The 14,769-nt window shown below is 38.1% G+C and overlaps 1 protein-coding gene across 8 annotated transcripts in view; it reads left to right on the top strand.

The window, feature by feature from the left end:
- Positions 1–1,241: 1,241 nt before the first annotated feature.
- SPTAN1 (spectrin alpha, non-erythrocytic 1) overlaps positions 1,242–14,769 on the top strand; it is a 62,992-nt gene continuing 49,464 nt past the window's right edge. For 4 of the 8 annotated variants that reach the window (XM_067542040.1, XM_067542039.1, XM_067542038.1 and 1 more), the window contains exons 1-3: positions 10,244–10,483; positions 11,105–11,230; positions 13,456–13,596. In XM_067542040.1, coding sequence (XP_067398141.1) covers positions 10,247–10,483; positions 11,105–11,230; positions 13,456–13,596 — 504 coding nt within the window. In that variant the 5' untranslated portion in view covers positions 10,244–10,246. Of the gene's footprint in view, positions 1,346–10,113; positions 10,131–10,243; positions 10,484–11,104; positions 11,231–13,455; positions 13,597–14,769 lie in introns of those variants that run through there. The other 4 variants (XM_067542035.1, XM_067542034.1, XM_067542033.1 and 1 more) reach the window with 2 other exon arrangements.

Raw genomic sequence — 14,769 nt, 5'->3', positions numbered from 1 at the left:
CATAGCTTATGGGGTATAATTACAGCATCTAGTGTTTCTATTTAAAAAAAATACTTCCTTTTTCAGTTGTTACTCTATGCACCAGCTTTGTTGTCTAAAACCAAAAGCCCCTTAGTTGTGCAAACACTCAAATCGTTTGAAACTGAGCTTGAGAGGGTCTTTTGTCATTTTTACCTTGCATACGGGTTTGAGAAAGGAACCAGCTACCCTATCTTTAATATTGCAAACTTAAGGTGTCTGCTTTTAGTTGTATTACAGAAATCTACACCTTGCTAAACGTTTTTTTCATTGTAAATTAAATATTTTTAGGTAAACGTTTTGCTCTTTTTTTGCAACTTTACAACAGCCTGCTCCTTAGGCAGGCATTTGAAAGTGACTAGCCAAAAATGAAAATAACCTGCTTCCATCATGGAAAAGTGAATGTAATTTTTCCATAATTTTCAGGTTTTTAATCTTAATAGTCTCAACATTAATTATCATACTCAGAGTGTGAGGTGACAGAGGAAAAGAATGGAGGATAAATGGCTCTTCACCTGTCACTCATGTTAAAGGAGGTACAATCATGCTGTGAAAGCGTTCTTAGCGTGACTAGAAGCAAATCCTGGTCCTCTTTTTTTTTTTTTTCCCCTTCAAATTAACTAACTCTACTTGTTCTTCAAAGATACATTTTCCATACACATCCAGCATACACTGTAACACAAAAAGCAGTGTACATGAAATAAGAAAATAAATGAAATCCCTGACATAGGTAAGGAGCAGAGTCAAAGGTTTCCAGCGCTACAGGAGCCTGAACCATTTTGTTTGAATATAGCAGGAGTTTCAGCTCAGTCCAGCTGCTGAGGCAGTTTTTCCTCACTCTGTAACAGCCATTGTTGTCCTGCCCCCTGGCAGCGCTGTTTCAGCGGGCTGGCACAGAAGCGGAGTGTGTTGGAAGCCGCTTGGGTGGGCACCCCTAGCACCACACCCCCAGGCCACTGCAGCCTGCCTCTGCTGGCCTCGGCTTTGTTCGTGCCTTTCGCCTCTTTCCGGAACCGTTCCGATTTCTCCGTACTGCGGCAGGCGCTTTCGGCTTCACTCGGCTGTTTCCGTGCTCAAGCGGCGAAAGCCACCGCCTCGGTGGGATGGGGTGGGGCCCTCTCCCTTCGGTTTCCTCCGGAGCTGTTCGACTAATTCCGTGGCTACAAACCAGGCTGCGGCGCTGACGTCATATCCGGGCCACCCTATATAAAGGCTGGCACAGGGGCGAGCCGCGCGCCGCCGGCTCGGAGAGAGAGAGAGAGAGAGGTGCCAGGGCGGAGAGGGCGACGGGCAGAGCTGGCTTGGGCGGACCTTTCACACAAACCTGGTGAGGAGGGAACGGCGGGCGGGCGGCTGGCTGGGGCTATTCGAAGGCGAGCTTGGCTGGCCTTGCCCACGGTTCCCAGAGGCCCTTAGCCTGCAGAGACCCGGAGCGGCGGAGGGCGCCCCGCCCGCAGGGTGCCGGTTGGCCGTACAGGTATTGCAGGGACAGGTGGAGAGCCGAGTGCTCCCCGTCTCTCAGGGTATCGGGTGTCTCCTCTCTGCGGGCACGAGCTCTCCGGGGAAAGCTCTCGTGAGCGACAGTGCCTCGCTCGCGTTCTCCCCTCAGGCTCGTCTAGCCTCGCCCCGAGCTCGCTCGCGGCAGCCGGGGCATCCTTGCTCACGTCGGGCTCCCGGAGATGGGTTGAGGGGCTCTGACGTTTACCTTCTCCTCAGGGCATCGCTCTTAACGGTCGCCGCCGAGAGACGCCCCCTCCCCCCAGCCCGCTCTGGCTGAGCTCGCTGGAGTGTAGACGAGCTCAGGGCGGAGCAGTGGTTGTGTTGCTGTTGCTCTTTCTTTTCCCGACCGGCTCGGGACGGGAGGGAGGTGGTGGGGATGGTGAGTGTGTGCGCGAGAGAGAGGCGGATCCGCCCTGTGGCTCCCAGCAACAGCAGGAGGAATTTCATTCACTGCCTCGGAGAGGGGATAAACACCCTGCTAAAGAACAGAGCCAGCAGTTCTCCTTCCCCACCAAAAGAGCAGGGGAGATTTGCATCCCCCTAAAACGAGCTTTGTAGCCTAATGATTCCCTCCTGCTTTAGGGGGGAAAAATCTCGGGAGGGAAAGATTGAGCACAGAGAGGCTGATTTTTCTGGAGCAACCTAGTCAGTCCGTTCATTCCCCAGCAATGGCTTCCCTGAGCCTTCACAAGCTCCATCCTCTGTCCAAGGTCAGGAGATGCAGCGAAGTGAGGGAGAGATTCTGGATTTCTAGGTGGTGACTGGAGAACTCTTCCCCGATATAAATATGTATTTTTAAAATAATCCTGGACTTTACCTGTTATGAGGGAATTTTTAAATGGTTGGTTGAAACACACAGTGAAATCCTTCCTCTTAACAGGAAGAGGCTTTTAAAAAGCTCTTAAATTAATCCCCTAAAATGATGGATTGGGTCTCCTTCCAAATGTGGTACTTTTTAAGACTTGAGATGCTTGACATAAAAGGGAGGGGGAGGATTATGACTCTCTTTACAAGATAAATCAGGATTTTGGCCTGGCTTTCTCACCTTGTTCCTGCAATTACGGAACACATCCTAATATTTTTCTGATAAATCAAGGGAATGTCAACCATGTTTCTGTTCTGTTTGAATAGATTTTATCCATGTATGGTAAAAGAAATATAGATTATTTCAGTAGTGTAATCATTTGTTAATATTTAAAACATAATGATTTTTCTTTGGTAGTCCAAGTGTCCATGTGTATGCAACAGTAATATTACTGTCACTTTATGCTTTAGTCAGGATTCTTTAATATCATTTTTCAGTGAATAATTAATTGTACTTCCCAATCCTTTAATGTTAAAATATACATGGCTATTGAGCAGTTTGCCATTCAGGTTTAAATAGCTTCAGGAACACAGTTGTGTTGATGCGAAGAATGGGATACAGGAAAAAAAAACATGGGAAATAATAATAGTGGTTTTGTATCTTTGATAAAAATCGGTCTCAAACCAAGAATGGTCCTTATGGCTTTCTGTTCACACCAAAGTGCCAGAAGATTCTATTGATTGCTTTTTGTGAGAGGCCTTGATCAGAATTTCAGACTGGTTCAGAATAATGTTTTTTAAAACAAAAAGTCACTGGATAGCCCTGTGTATTTTAATGCGATTAACAAATTAGCCTTGCTGTGAAGTTTGCATTTAGCTAACAGTGTTTTTATAAAATGTATTCCAAAAAAACCAAACAAAAGGACTGAAAGCTAGGAAAACTTCTGCAGCATTGTGAAGAGTTCATAAGGGTAGTAATGGAACAACTGGACTGTGTAAAATTATTGAACCAAGCTAAGAGGTTATAGTGCTCGCATGGGGTAATTTATTTCCATTTCTGTTATAACAGAAGTCTTACATTTGGAAAGGTCAAACCAAGGTTCAACAATAAAAAATAATAGATGGCGTGCTTCTATGAGCTCCATTGTTGGTGAGATTAACAAACACGTTTTATTTTAGTTTGTGTGGGATTAACCTCCCCCCAAACTGAAAACCATGTTTACCATCTTTCCCTATGCAACGTAAGAGATGTCTGTCTCTTCAGACAGGGTGACACCTCTGTGTGTTATCATACATATTTGTGAGCTGTCAATTTTAAAACTATCACTCTCATCACTTCATCAAAATAACTTTTTAATTCTGCATTGCCTTAATTTTGCCTGTGTAATAACTGTGTATGCTGTTAATCTATTCTGTTTTTTGATAAAATCAGACTAATTATTGGGGTGTGAAATGCTTGCTTGCCCACTGGTCTGGGGCAAGTAATTTTAAGATGAGATTTTTCTTACCCTGATAGTAGTAGTAATGTAGGTGTTCCTCTTCCCTTCCCCTCATTTGTCCCTGGAGCAGGCACCAGAATGATGGGGTGGAGCAGACTGCAGATGATGTTGAATTAGACTACCAAGTGCAGTCTTTACCATGTGCCCATTGCTGACCATGGATCAAATAAAGTGGCAATCTGCCTTCTTACTGCTGTAATTGATCTACCCTAAACTATGATAATGCCCTGCTAGATGTGCACTGGTTTCAGAAAGCACAAATGCACATAACTGCAGTTGTCTATGTACAGTATCATGGATTGCAGTATACTCATGGAAAATGCAGACTAGGGGATGCAGGGAACTGAACAGGTTAAAATTCATTGTATAAACCATACTTAATAATCCACCTGCTCTTTGAACAGCCATTGCCCCAAAATACTTTGTCACAGATTTTGTTTAGTGCACATATTTTACATAGGCAGTGAATTTAAGTATTTTGGAGGAGATTTATATTTAAAGTTTGCTTGTTAAGCATGCTTGTTTCTGAGGCTGTATTTTAAGTCATTCTGTCTGATGAATTTGTATATGGAAGTGTAGTTTCTTTATTTGTAATTTTTTTTGTTTAATTTAATTTTTTGAAATGGGAAATTGTATGCATCTTAATTCAATTCTCAATTGTTTTAGTTGCATTTGATTATTGATATTGTTAACATTGTTGCCTGGGGGGGAGTGGGTTGAATGTAGCAGCTTACATAATAATCATTCCAAATTACATGTGGTGAAGAAAGGAAGAGGGAGTAGAAAGGTGTTACTTTGACAGAATGTATATTTTGTCAAAAGTTGCATTTATTTGACCTGTTACCACATTTGTAGTTAGTGGTATGTTATCTTGATTTCCGCCTCCCTTTTAGACTCTACATTCCTCCATCATGTTATCATCGTTTCGTAAACTCAAAGTCCAGGTATTTTACAAAATGCATGTAGTGGAGTCACTTTTTCCTCATTTGCCTGCCTTTATTGCAGTGATGATCTATTTGTACCAAAAAACATCCTGCTTGAGAGCTGTGTATGTATATAGAGCATAAAAATACAGCATGACAAATATAGAATTTGTTTTTTGTATTCTGGGAGTGGAGATCGTGAATTTTTTCTTTCAGGCTTCTCGTTTTCTTCCCCTTCTTTAATGTATGGTGTGTGATCATTGTTCTTTCCTAATTGTAGTTTTGTCTGATCTGCTGTTGTGCATTAACTTTTATAAAGTTATTTTGCTTTAAAGGGCTGTTGGCCAAGACAATATCTTTGATTACAGGATCTGAAAATCTACTGTGATTGTACTGTGTAATGTAAATTACTGTGAACTGAATAACTGGCCTTGTTTCCTATTCTATCAATGTATACAGACTGTGTAATCGTATTATTATAGGGTAGCCACTGATGTGCAGGTTTTTGTTTTGTTTTTGTAAAATGGTGGTCAAATAAATCAGAACTTGAGCTGGGTAATAAGAGCAATATAAAGTCTCTTATTCTGCAGTAAAATTAAGTTGTTTTTATTTTTAAGTACAATAAAAGGTGATCATTGCAAGATAATATTAAAAGAGAAGTTAGAAGTTAAAAGGTTATTTATACTGGGATCTCACTATTTCTCAACTCTGCACTTCTGGATTTTGATGCAATGCAGTCAAGGTAATTTGCTTTCTCATGAGCTTCAATGCAGAATGCAGTCCCTGCCAAGCCCTGCATAATTACATTAAAGGTCTGTGATGATAGTTAAAGAACTGTATCTAATGAACCATAATCAGTGATGAAATTCAGCTATTTTATACAGCATCTGCAAATTAGAGTGGCAAACTTAAAAACAAAACCTTTAAGATGATCTTGCATTCTTAAAAATGTACGGTTGTCAGTACACAAACCTGAGATCATACTAAAGAAGACAGTGTTTTACTCCTACATAAAAGTTTCATTTTTAGTACTCAGTTCATTTGTACTTTAGTTTCTTGTGTTCATGTAATGCATTATTAGATTCTTCAGTTTTAATTTTGCCTGCTCTGCTGTTAGTCCATACTAATGTATAGCATTAAATGATCTGACTTTTTAAAGCGACCGAAACCAAGACATTTGAATTTATTACAGCAACACTTTCCTTAAAGTATCCATTTTTGCTTGGGTATTGCAGGGGTTTATAAGCATTTGGATGGCCTCTCTTACTAGTGTGGTATATATTGACTCACGGTAGGGTTTTGCAGCTGAAATTGCATCCTCAACTTGCTCAATAGCCATACATTGAGCAGTATACATTTTTTGGATTTAAAAAGATTCTTTACAACAACAATAAACTAAATTAGTGGGTATTAATTTCCCTTATAGCAACGTAAATTTTAAAGATCCATAATGGATTTTGATATAATATACTACAATGTCGTCTTCGTAGCCTTCACAACATAATATCAGCACACGGAATTTCCGTCAAAGCCTCACCATAATTTCTTTCCAGAAATTCTTCTCCCTTGTTCACCTTGGATAATTTATATTAACTAAGTTAATATCATAATTGGCATTATAAGTTATGTTTAACTGTTTAAACTTTATGGATGTTTCAGACATACATACCATGGCTTACTGAATGGAACAAGTAAAAATAAGATGTCTACTTGTTAAAATTCTTTTCCCAGACCTCGAAAAGAGTTGTGTGTGGCTCGTCTCTCTCGACAGCAGAAGTTGATCCAACAAATGATATTACCTCACCCACTTTGTCTCTCTCCATATTAAAATTGACATTTGGGGGAGATATAAAAAATGTTACTACTTATATGCAATATTTGATTTTGTTTAATAAGAATTGCCACTTCTCTTTCCTCCCAAAGGAAAAAAAAATTAAAAGTCTATAATGTAACAGTGATGAAAATTAATAAAAAATGCTTAAAATTCCCGAGTGCAAAAAAAGCAACTGGAACTGCCAAATTTTTTTGGTCAGAATAGGAGGGCACTATCTGTAACAGCATATTGCTTGCTTGCTTGCTTGGAAGCACGCTCACTATATGCATAGTAAACATATAAGGACTTATTTTGAGAGAGTGTCACTATTTTATTACATTCCAAAAGTATTGATAGCCATAATACCTGGGTGCTCTTTTAAAAATTAAAAGTTTGAGTAGCTTTGCATAATCGTAAAAATGGTATTGTCAAGATCCTGTATGCAGAATTTCAGCGCTTAACAAATTTTACAACCAAGTTTTAAACCCTGAAAACATGATTTAGAAATGAAAACGCTGACAGCCATTAATTATATTGTCCAACTATAATTCCTCTTAACCCCCTAGCTACAACTGCTTTCCCTGGTTGAATGATGTTGCTGACTTTGTTGCATTGTAGTATCTATAAATATCCACAGTTGTACATTCCCATTCAAATGCTTAGCATGCCTCTTTTTTAAGATTTGTTGTAGAAGATTAATCCTTGGCATATAGTACATTTGAAGAGGTCTGAGCGTAATAGACATGTTTGTTTCAAAATTCATTCCACTCATTTGGCCATTGCAGTCTTTTTTTCAAACACAAATTATTATAAATTGAAAATTTAAGAGTAAATCTGAGACCAAATAGTTTTAAAACCATTAACTTGCAAACGTTCATAGAGATGTTGACTGATGTATGTGTTTTTTTTTAAATAGTTTCATAGTATTTAAGAATAATGGAAAATGTAGAAAGATCGTAAAACATTTTTTAAGGAAGATGTTCCACTTTGGAGCTATTTTTCTGATGTTTTTAGCTATCTGGAAGACTGAGGTTTTCAGAAGGAAATAACCTATTTAATTCAGACAACCTCCCTCAACAGTCTGGAACTTTCTGTCTAATGGCTGACCTTATCAGCCCAGTGCAGATTGCAATGGGAGGGGCTGGTCTCTGCACTATACCAGGCGGCTATCACAGTAATGTGTGGAATGTGATGTCTGTAAGGACAGAGCCCAAGAATGAAGTCAGTTATCTGGTGTCAAGCCAGTCATTTGAGTACATCTAAATTACAACAGTGTTTATGGAATATTTTTTAAACAACCTCAAGCTTCTTTTATATAGCTTTTCTTGTTTGTACTGCTGCAGCCCTTTATAGAGGAAGGGACGGAGACATGTTTTAGTTATACAGTTAAACTACAGAAGGTTTAGAAACAGGTTAATGCATTGCTCTTTGGCTCCAGATAGTGTTACTTAAATTTTGAGATTAAAATACTGAATGCAGACTGCATCATTCTGCAGCATCGGTGACTTTTGTGCTCAGAGCTCCCCAGTGACTGCTGATAACATTTTGGCAGAACAGAGACATGCTGACGTCAGCTGAATTGCTGCAGGAAAGAACAGTCCATTATTGCTAGACCAAAGCACTTCTTTTTAAAATTGACTTGGTCTGGTTAGTGTAGTTACAAAGAACCTTTTATTTTGCAAATTCCAGGAAAAAGACAAGCTGATTTGCATGTCAAGAGACAACCCAGTTAACTAGTTGAATTACAAAATATATTTCCCATTTTGAATAGGATATTAACTATTTTAAATTACATATACATATAAACTATTGAAGCATTTATAGTAGCTAAATGTAGGTTTATAACCAAAGAGTATAAAACTGGAGCCTGATGAAGAAACAGGATTTAATCTTTCCCAGTAATATAAATAATCAGAATACACAGCAATGAGAGAAGATGTAGTTGAACAGATGCAAATAAGGATTAAAACACTCTTTAACCCCCCCCCCCCCCCTTGAATGTTTTTGTAAAAATTGACTTAATCATAACTAGAAGCAGATAGAACAGGAGAAGTGCCTTTTTAGTAATGCATAGTTTACATTCTCAACATATCACTGCTTGACAGGCTAAGCTTGAAAACAGTAGAAAGAGCAACTGGTTTGTCAGAAAAATTAACCTGTAGTTGAGCTGAGATTACATTTGGAACTGATGGCTACATGAGATTCAGATTTTCTAATATGATTTGAGGTATTGCCAATCCCATTTTAATCAGATTGAAGTTTGGGTGTATTTGCACAATACAGTGTATGCAGACTTTTTCATGGGCTAGCTCTCTTGGAAAGTAATGGATGAAACACCCATTTTTATTACTTAGAAAATGAAAGCATAGCAGAATTTCTGTCCCCCCCACTTTAACTGCCGCAATGCAGCTGGGCCTCAGAGTTCACTAGTGTAACAACTGCTGCTGAAATGGCTGTTTTACAGCAGGGTGTGACTGTGCTGAAAGACAGCTTTGGAACATGTGAATTCGCCCCCCTATGTTCCTTTCTATCCCATGGTCCCTTTCCAAGTGCCTGGAATCTGAAGAGGAAATATGGCTGTAACGTATATTTTTCCCACCTGTGGAATTTTGCATGAGATCATACACAGATGCATTTCTGATTTAGACATGCAGCTGGGTAGAGACTAAACAACATTTCCTCATTTAACAGCATCTCATAGAGTAGTAGTTCTCAGCCTGGGGTACACAGAAGTCTTCCGGGGGTACATCAACTCGTCTAAGTATTTGCCTAGTTTTACAATAGGCTACATAAAAAGCACTAGCAAAGTCAGTACAAACTAAAATTTCATGCAGACAATGACTTGTTTATACTGCTCTTTGTATATACACTGAAATGTAAGTATGGTTTCATATTCCAGTTGATTTATTTTATAATTATATGGTAAAAATGAGAAAGTAAGCAATTTTTCAGTAATAGCGTGCTCTGACACTTTTGTATTTTTGTCTGATTTGTCTATTTATTCCTTTCACTGCCTGTAATAAAAATGATTTTCAGAACATAGGTTTTGGAAAAGGACTGCAATCAAGATATACAGCTGAGAAAGGATCATTAATGATTAAATTCTACTATTTCTCTTCCGCCCCAAAAGGTGACTACTGTGAAGTACAGAGCGAACATTCTGTGACCTGGTTTTTGACGTTTTATGTAAATTAGAATGTTTTGTTTTACAGGTTTCTTTGTGTAAGAGAATGAAGAAATCATAGATAGGGCCTTTTAGCCATTCTATAAAAAGCAGTAATATTTTTTGCCTGTTTCTGTTCTAAGCATTTTTAAAAATGAAAAACCCTAAGATTTCATACTTTTTTTTACAGTAGAAATAGTGGGGCAGTTTTCCTTCTTTTTTCCATGTACCTAGTTTTTGTTTTATATTTCTTTTCTGGTGGATAATGTCTTTTATATTGCTGGGTAGATTCTTTGATTTCCCCCATACAGATTTTAAAGAAACAGGTGGTTGGTCAGTCTTTTTATATGCATTTACCTTCTAATGCTTTCTTGCTAGAAGGGTTTCTTTATACAGAAAACACTATGTCTGTAAGTAAACCATATGGGAGACTAAAAAACAACTTTCCTTACTCAGATCTTTGCATGTTTGCCTTTGTTTCATGTCAGAAGCAAAGTATTAACTGAAGTATTTTGACTTTCAGAAAATGGATCCAAGCGGTGTAAAAGTGCTAGAAACAGCAGAGGACATCCAAGAAAGGCGCCAGCAAGTTTTGGACCGATACCACAGGTTCAAGGAGCTGTCTACTCTGAGACGTCAAAAGCTTGAAGATTCCTATCGATTCCAGTTTTTCCAGCGTGATGCAGATGAGCTGGAAAAATGGATCCAGGAGAAACTCCAGATTGCATCTGATGAGAATTACAAAGACCCAACCAATTTGCAGGTGAATACTATTTCTGTCTGCTACCTTTACACTCCTGCCCCATTAGCCTCCAAGCATACTAGGTTCAATCCATGGAATAAATACAACAAATGTAAAAGTGTAGCTGAAATAATATAGAATGATAAAAGGAGCTGAATGTAAACATCTAAGGCCGTACAAAACTTTCTTCAATAAACTGGTTTCTAAGTTGATATAAATGGAGTATTGTAATAATGGATTAGTCACTGAAACCTTGTTGGTACTTAAGAGAATGGAATGTCAATACAGCCCTTTTTATTTCTGGAATCCATTAGACACTTCAATTATGTAAGTAGATTTGTGTAAAATCTTATTTCCATAAAAATTATATTTGCAAAAAATGATGCTGTGTGAGAGGGACTACCTCTCAAGTGTTTGAACACTATGAGGGACACGAGCAAACAAAAATAAAATAACAAAAATTGAGATGTTTGAATCCACCCATGAAACACATGGTACATCTGTTATTTCCAGTGTCCTGTTCTACTGTGTGTTAATACTGCTACAAATGTAAAAAGTATAATAAATGTACTGGCATTTGGGGGATCTGGAAGAAGGCAACTCCCTAGATTTTAATCATCATCTTTGATGTTTTGCTTACAGGGGAAACTGCAGAAACACCAAGCCTTTGAAGCTGAGGTGCAGGCCAATTCAGGGGCTATCATTAAACTGGATGAGACTGGAAACCTGATGATTAATGAAGGGCATTTTGCATCTGAAACTATAAGAGTGAGTGTTAGAAATCTTTGTTTTCTACAGGGTTTTTTTTCGGTGTAAATAGGCACTTTGTGTATGAATAACTCTAGATTCAAAAACTCTTTTTAAAAAGTTCTGAAGGATATTTATTTAGTGAAATGCCCCCCCTCCGCCTGCCGCGCCCTCCTCCCCCCCCCGCAGTCCTATATCCACAGTGCGTAAGGCTTTTCACTCTCCCCGGGACACCCAGTGAACACATGGGATCTAGGAACTTAGGCTGGAAGTTCACCACTAATGTTATGATTTGCTCTGATGCAATGTGACATGAGCCAAATCACTGATTATGCAAGATTGTATCGCATCACAAAGCAGCAAGTACATTGGTCTAATATAGGAGTGTGGTGCTAATAACTAATCCCTTTTGGTTTTGTTTTAAATTGCCTGCTTTCAGCATTTTAACTCTGTAATAATCCTTTATAGATAATACATGCAACCATAACATTAGACTTCAGAGATTTTATTGCTATCTCCAAACTATAGTCCATATCACTTGAATCAGTTACCTTGGCATTTTGGTCTTAATTCCATCAGCCGTAGGTTTGATTCTTGTGGAATCTCAGTGTCCCACTATTTTTGCAAGAACTCCTGCTGATATGCTTTTCTTACCCTGCTGAATCAGTGATGAGCCATCTTTTAGGACACCTACTTCCTCTCCAGCAGGAACTAACCTTTGCCTTAAGATTCTCACTGGTTCCACTGTTACCCCCTTTTCCTAAAAACTTTCCTTCACTCTGGATCTCCCAAACTGTGTATCGCAAGTCTATTTTTAAAACACTTGTTGCTATGCTATATTAGCATATTCTGGATTATTATTAAAACAACATTCTTTGAACCCTCTATCAGTGCTTTTCTTTTACGCACTTTCTTATGTATTCTCATTCCTTTGGCTATGTTTCTTATTCTAGCTCACTCCTGTCGATGCTTTTATCTTTTTTTATTTTTCACTCATTCTGTTTTTTAAGGCTTACTGGTGGGTAAATCAACCTTTACAGGTTCTTGGTTAAGTTTACACATCAATTAGACAAACTGATAACTAGTTTGCAGACATCAATGATGCTCAGCTCTTTAATAGAACAAATACATTTTCCAAATATTTTAAAGCTCTTCTTTTGTCACTTCTGAGAAAGGCTCTAAAAGGTAAAGCTCTTCGATCAGAAATCAGTGATAAGGGATCTTCTTTTCACACTTATCAAATTTACTGATTTTATTTATTACATTTTTAATGTACAGCTGAGTTAAGGGTGGGGTCTTGAATAATCCCTTTGTGTCATTATTTTAGAGCACTTTTTATAAATTATGCATACTAGCCTTAGCGATCTCATTGCATAAAGATATTTTGGTCTTGAAACTTATTCTTAACAAAAGTAAGAAATTACTTTTCAAATAGGTGGTCTAATTCCTTTAAAAATATTGATAATCCAGTGTCATGGTGATCAGTGTAAATTTAAATTTGTGTTCTGTTTGGAGTGGTAATCTGTCTGTTAATGGTTTAGTCTTTCACGCCATACAGGACTGCACAGCGCCCAATAGTAACTGCTATTCAAGTTGGGTTCCACATACAAGTAGGTGAATCTTTGACAGTGCAATGCTGCTGTCACTTTCTCTTTAAATGCCTCTTTCTTCCTCTTTGATTGGTGGTTTGCAGCGTGCTGTTGGACAATGTTAGAGATTCAGACAGTGTGAGCTCTTTCTCTCCTGTACATCTCCATAACTGAGCCTATTAAATATATTTAATAAATATCCACCCATATTAGATCTCAAAAAGCTCCTCAACTTGCCTTTCATGTTACAAATCTCTGTGCATTGCATTATAAATGATGGGTGGAGCAGCTACATTCCTATTTTGCAATTTGTGTGGTTTTGTGTGTGTTTCTTTTAATTGCCACTAAAGCTTAGAGAAAGACAAGATGGGTGAGGTAATGTCTTTTATTGGATCATCTTCTATTGATGAAAGAGACGAGCTTTTGAGCTATGCAGAGCTCTTCTTCAGATCCTATGACTCTGGTTACACATAAATATCTAATGGTGATCTTATTAGTTGACAGAGATTCATCCATGCTTTACCTAATATAACCTTAATGAAAATAGGATTCAGATGGAAATTTCTAACATTGTAGAAGTCAAGAAAATAATTTCATTGCAAAGTTTCATCTTGTATGAAACAGTATTGTTAATGTCTGCCTCTTTCTGTCTTTCAGACTCGACTGCAGGAGCTTCATCGACTGTGGGAGTTGCTGCTAGAAAAGATGCGTGAAAAGGGAATCAAGCTGCTGCAAGCCCAGAAGCTGGTGCAATACTTAAGAGAATGTGAAGATGTCTTGGATTGGATCAATGACAAGGTATATTATGACTAAAAGAATATCCACTTGCATCATATCACACCTTTACAATATCCCAGTTCCATGAAGGTATTTATGCGGAGCTGTTTTATCAAAACATTCACGGTCTTACTGTGGTAAATCCCATGCGGGATTTAAATATGGAATTGCTGTGGTTATTTGTGTGCTATAAACTGTAGGCATACAGAGCATTTTAACCTGTTTCAGCAACTACAGAAACAATTTTAGGAAATTGATAGAAGTAATAGATAACAGAGAAATTCTTCACATGTGGACGAGACCACAAAACATGACACTCTTTTCTTTGATTAAGAAGCCCTCACTATTTCTGATAGTGGTTTACTGTACTCAACCTACATTATGAAAGTTGCAGCACATAAAAGCAAGGTTTTGTGACATATGCTAAAATGAACCAATATGGAAAGGGACTGCCTAGCCATTGAAAAGTTTGTATGTACTTAGCTGAGACTGGAATACCTTTAGAGAACCATTGCAAGAGAATAATTTGCTTTTGACCTCTCTGAACATTGAGGAAGCAGAACCACAAACCACACTACTTAAAGTTTAAATACCACAAAATCATCAGCTCGGTTTTCTTAATGATGGCTCACTGTTTTGTGGCACTGGGGGTTTGGAACTGTGACTCCCTCCATAACTGCCACTAAGTGTATTACATAAAGTTGTCCCTCATTAAAACCAGTCAACCTGACACTGTCAGCTTGAAATCTAGTCTGTCTGTGTCAAATAAGTGAGTTAAAAGTAGTTTAATTTACTTATACCTGCTCCTAAGTGTGCCTGCCAGTTTTTGTGTTTTTACAACCACTGCTTTCTGTTTTTTAAAAAAAAACCAAAAACCAGTAAAAACAGTTAATTTGCTGTGGGAAGGACAAAAGGCCTTTAGAGAAACTGACTGACAGCAAAGTATTGTCAAATAAGCAAAGTGAAAAAATGGAAAAAGTAGAGAGATACTTTCCTCTAATCTCTTTATTATAGCAATCTTAGGTGTTGCTTGTCACAATAGTAAGTAAAAAAAAATTTCAGATGAAGTGTTCCTTTAAGGCTACATTTTAAAACTGACTTCAAAGCATAATGAACTTTGTTTTCCAATACCTACTGTAACTGTCTTTGAAGTGGCAACATTTTGCAGCCAGAATAGCTGCTTTCCCAGTTTCT

Source organism: Emydura macquarii, unplaced genomic scaffold, assembly GCF_026122565.2.
Source record: "Emydura macquarii macquarii isolate MOO-44397 ecotype Brisbane River unplaced genomic scaffold, CSIRO-AGI_Emac_v2 contig_691, whole genome shotgun sequence".
Classification (NCBI taxonomy): domain Eukaryota; kingdom Metazoa; phylum Chordata; order Testudines; family Chelidae; genus Emydura; species Emydura macquarii.
The sequence above is the reverse complement of the archived record's forward strand: the minus strand, read 5'-3'. Positions and strand labels throughout refer to the sequence as shown.